Source organism: Miscanthus floridulus, unplaced genomic scaffold, assembly GCF_019320115.1.
Source record: "Miscanthus floridulus cultivar M001 unplaced genomic scaffold, ASM1932011v1 fs_914_1, whole genome shotgun sequence".
Lineage (NCBI taxonomy): Eukaryota > Viridiplantae > Streptophyta > Magnoliopsida > Poales > Poaceae > Miscanthus > Miscanthus floridulus.
In genome coordinates, this window is record NW_027097445.1 from 2411 (window position 1) to 7569 (window position 5159).

Below are 5159 nucleotides of genomic sequence, written 5' to 3' on the forward strand. Positions count from 1 at the left end.
ACGGCACTAAGCACTCCAGACCGTGCCGTGCCGTGCCACTGGGCACGGCAGTCCAGCGTGTTAGTGCCGTGCCTTGGCACTAACCCACAAAACCACATCAAAATTTCAGAAAACAGAGAACAGCTCAAATATGAAGAAATCAAAATCAATAAGAGAACACCAGGCAACAAAATATCAAAAGGAAGGGCTGTGCAATGGCTGCCTCATTAAAAACCTGTCCAGGTAAAACTCACCCTTGTGAGAAACCCTGGACAGGGAAAAAGAGTGCAGCCAACCCCTTAGTGTAATTCAATTGTTCATTACATCCAATCCACAGGTCCAAAGCATCCAAGTCCAATTAAAATTATAGACCATTACATAAATGAATGACTAATCAAGATAAAGGTTTTCAAAGGCCTCCTCGAGCTCCTTATCCTCCACCATATGTTGTAGCCTTGACTCAGCAGCTTCCCAGTCCTTGATGCATGTGAGTGCCTCCACGGTCTCAGGGTTTAGCCTCCGCCGCCTTTCTTCAATGATCCTGCCAGTGGTACTGAAAGTAGCTTCTGATGAAATGGTAGAAACAGGCACACTGAAAACATCTTTAGCAAGGGTAGAAAGAACTGGATATGTTAGCTTATGATGATGCCACCAGTTCAGGATGTTGAAGTCATCATCCCACTGGCTCACTGTGTCACAGTCCAGATAAGCAGACAGTTCAGAACTACTGCTAGAAGAATTTGCTGCATGTAGCAAAGCAGTAGCAGGAATAGTCCTAGACATATCAAGATTAGGAGGAAGAGAAGAACAGCCAGCTCCAACCATACCACCACCACCATCATCATCATCATATATTTCAGCCCAAGCTGTTCTTTTCTTATCAGATAGGCTTGGAGGGTCAGCCCTTTTGGCCCTTACAGATCCATACAAATCATCATACTTATGATACAGTTTGAAGAGAAGAGTTCTAGTTTGCATGAGCTTATTAGAATAATCAGCATCAGTAAGCAAATTTAACTTTCTAAGCACTTTGTTAAAACCTTTAATTTTAGCTCTTGGATCCAAGATAAATGCAATGCAGTAAAGATCAGGTATGGTTCTCCAATACTTATTGTACTTATCAATCATAGGTTGAACAACAGTTCTAATATGTTCATCATTTTGATACTTATGCAGGTGTATAGCAATCTTAACAATATGATGAACCATAAGTGGGGCAGTAGAATAGTAGACACCAGACAAAGCAACTGTTGAGTCATAAAACAGTTCAAGGAATTCCAGTATTTTAATTGCCATAGCCCAATGATCATGAGTCAAAAGAAAGGGGCCACCTTTAGCTCTAGGATAATTAGACTCAATGAAAGTATGGAAAGTTTCCTTGTGTGGTAGCAAATGCCTAAGCATCAGGTATGTAGAGTTTCATCTAACATCCATGTCCAATGCAAACTTCCTAGGTCTAATACCAGATGCCATGCAATAACTCTTATATGCAGCAACTCTCTGGTTAGAAGAGTTAATGTATGATATTGCAGTTCTGAAAGCATCAATCAAAGGACTAACAGCAACCAGAGCTTCTTTAACAATTAGATTTATGATATGACAAGCACAGCGTTGATGCAAAAACAAATCAGAACCTAAATACTCCTTAAGCACAGGTTTCAGTTTATCCATAGCTTTGTTATTAGCCGAGGCATTGTCCAAAGTAACAGAAAAGACCTTGTTCAATATACCATAATCATTAAGCACATTACTAACACGTTCAGCAATGTTCTCAGCATTATGTGATGCATCTATAAGCCTTAAGCCAAGCACTCTTTTTTCAAGTTGCCAATCAGCATTAATGTAATGACCAACAACACTCAAATAATCTTCTTTAGCATTTCCAGACCAAATATCAGAAGTAATAGCAACAGATGAAATGGCATTGTTCTTCAAATCATCAATCAAATGACCACGCTTCTCATTGAAATACTTAAAAAGATCTCTAGCTGTAGTTTGCTTAGAAATAGTTGAGTACCTAGGGTTATGAGCAGTTTTTATGTAATCTTCCCAGGCCTCAGTTTCACCAAGACGTAGGGGAAGATCTAGCCTAGCAAGCAAACGAACAAGCTGAACACGAGCAACCTCAGCAGAATACTCCCAATTATGCATACTACCATCCTTATTGAAAGTAATGTGGGACTGAGCCATGCGACATTTCTCACGCTTTTTAGGGCAAGAGTCTTGATGACGGAGAAGGTGGCCAGTCCCAAATTTAGAATTAGCAGAGTACTCCTTACGGCAGTGAAGACACCGAGCGCCATACCTGACATCCTTACCATTTACCTTCTTGTAGAGCTTCTCGAAATCCTCCCAGCAAACCGAGGTAGAAGGGCGGTTAGGCCGGCTGGTTGAGCCGTCATCAGCAGCGGCTTGAGTGTCGCCCTGGACGGCGTTGGGGCCGTCAGCGTCGTCGACGGGAAGTGGGTGAGTAGCAGTACCGCCGTTGAGCTCCTCGGCAGCACGACGACCGAAGAGCTCCTCAGCATCCCCAACAATATCGTCCTCGTCGTCTCCGGTCATCCCGTAGAGGCGCAACTCATCGTTGATCGTCATGGAGAGACCGATGTCCTCCTGCTCATCCGACATCTCGTCGTCGCCGGCCTCCGGTCCCTCAACGCCAGTGGCTTCAAAAAAAGAAACAGATCTAGGGTTAAATCAAGAAGAAGAAAAAGAAGTAAAAACAACAAAGCAAGATCAACAAGAAGAAGTGAAGAAGAACAACGAATCAAGAAGAAAAAGAAGAACAAGAAACACATCTAACTCACCTCGCTTGACGGAGCACCAGAGGCAACGGCGACGATGACATCGCTCAGATCCAGCGTCCTGGTACCTCAACGCATCATAGCGGAGCCCCAATGACACCGGAGTCCGGCGAGCGCGACGAGAGAGAGACGAAGACGATTCATTGGAGATCTCAACGACTAAGCTACATCGCCGGTCAGAGAGAAGAGAAGGGGTGTACAAGGCCATGCCATGTGCCCATGCAAGCCACCGCCGCTGTCACCAGCCACCGGACGGCGAAAAGAAGAGAGTGAGCGGCTAGGGTTTCGAACGAGAGAGCAGAGCCGAAGAGCGAGGTGCGCGCGGCGCGGAGGGGGAAGAAATGAGCACAGTAACTTCCCCCGGGCGGCTCCTGGCTTATATAGGTGCCCCACCGCAGCCCTTCATCCAACGGCCAGTGCTCACCGGGGGCTTCATCCAACGGCTCTTAGCCGTGTCGACCCCGTGCCGGCCTTTGGAGCGTGCCGTGCCCGTGCCGTGCCAACGGGCTAGCATAGCGGCCCAGGCACGGGCACGAGGCCGTGCCGTGCTTGGCACGAGCACGGGAGAGGCCGGGTCGGGCCGTTTTCGGATCGGGCCAAATCAGCATCGTGCCCGTGCTGGCCCGATGGGCCAGGCCCGTTTGGAAAACTTTAGACAGAGGACATAGCTGATAGTTGTTCTGGGTGGACGTGGCAATACAAGGCGTCGGCGGCGCTGTTCTCTACTCCCTTCCTGTATTGAATACGATATTGCAAGCCTTGGAGTCGAGCAAAGACCTTCTGTTGCCAAGCTGTGTGTAAGCGCTGCTCATTGAGGTGGGTCAGACTTTGGTGATCCATATGGATGACAAATTCGGCTTGAAGTAAAAAATGGCACCACTGATCAACAGCCATTAGGATTGCTATGTACTCCTTTTCATAAACTGTCAGGCCCTGATTGCGAGGACTGAGTGGCCTGACAACGAACGCTAGAGGATGTCCGTTTTGATGTAAGACTGCACCGATGCCTGACCCAGAAGCATCTGTGTCAATGTGGAATGGCTGGGTGAAGTCTGATAATGCCAGCACCAGAGCAGAGCAAAGAGCGTTCTTCAGTAGCTGAAAAGCCATATCATGATTTGGTGTCCAAATAAACTGGCTGTCCTTCTTCAGAAGCTCTGTGAGTGGCTTGGCGATGATGCCAAAGTTTCGGACGAACTTCCGGTAGTAGGCGGCCAGACCCAAGAATCCGCGTAGCTCCTTGACGGATGAGGGCACGTGCCAATCAACCACGGCCTGTACTTTGGAGGGGTCTGTGGATAGGCCCGCTTCACTGATCACGTGACCAAGGTATGAAATGGACGTGTGGGCGAAAGTGCATTTGGACAACTTAAGCTTCCACTGATCTGCTCGCAGCCATGAGAACACCTGCTAGAGATGGTCAATATGTTCCTCCAAGGTTGAACTATAGACCAAGATGTCATCAAAAAACATAATGACAAAATGGCAAAGGCCCAGGGCCAAAGTTGCATTCATGGCTCCCTAGAGGGAGTGATTGGTTGTAGACTAAGCCTTGAGCCAGGATGGCTGGGCTATGCAGGACCAAAGAAGCTGAGTTGAGCTTGTGCAAGTGGTCGTATTTGGTTGTCTTTGCTGTTGGTCTAGTACGAGACGGGATTGTGTTTGGTTGCATGCATGCATCAGTTTTTTTGGGTGTCTGACGCATAGGTCTCTGCATCCTAAGTGAATCAAGTCATCCTGCACCATGAGGGAAGGAGAAATCCAGAAGATGGAGGCGTGCGGGATGGAGGAGGGCAAACGAATGAAAAGATGCAGGCAAAAGGTGCGAGCAGGGCAACCAAACACGGCGCAAGTGCACGGAGGGATGTAGGATGCCCCTTCGGACGCCCTGGTTCGGGCAACCAATCACCCCCAGAATGTCCCCGCTGCTCCTATCAGACCAAAGGCCATAACCATGAACTCGTACTGCCCAAGGTGGGTTTGGAATGCTGTTTTATGCTCTTCACCTTGGCGGAGGAGAATTTGATGAACCCCTGCTCGCAGGTCCAGTGTGGAAAACCAGTGAGCATCATGAAGTTCATCCATAAGTTGATCAAAAACAGGCATAGGAAATTTGGACTTCTAAGTTAAAGCGTTGAGATGCCTAAAGTCGACGCAAAAGCGATAATTGCCGTCCTTCTTTTTAACCAGGAGAACTGGTGATGCGAAGGAACTGACGCTTGGCTTGATTAATCCTTGAGTCAACATTTCTCGGACCTGACGCTCAATCTCATCTTTGAGCTTGGGGGATACCGGTAAGGTCTGATGAACATGGGTTGTGCACCTAGAATCAACGGCTCATGCACCAGCGATGCCTCCAACGACGAGGATTCTCGC

The 5159-nt window shown here is 47.6% G+C and overlaps 1 protein-coding gene across 1 annotated transcript; it reads right to left on the reverse strand.

Moving 5' to 3' along the window:
* Positions 1-1606: 1606 nt before the first annotated feature.
* LOC136533548 (zinc finger BED domain-containing protein RICESLEEPER 1-like) lies at positions 1607-2607 on the reverse strand. Its single transcript, XM_066526109.1, has 2 exons — positions 1710-2607; positions 1607-1623 (listed from the first exon to the last, which is right to left on the reverse strand). Exons 1-2 carry the CDS (start codon positions 2605-2607, stop codon positions 1607-1609), a joined length of 915 nt encoding a protein of 304 aa, XP_066382206.1.
* Positions 2608-5159: the final 2552 nt, after the last annotated feature.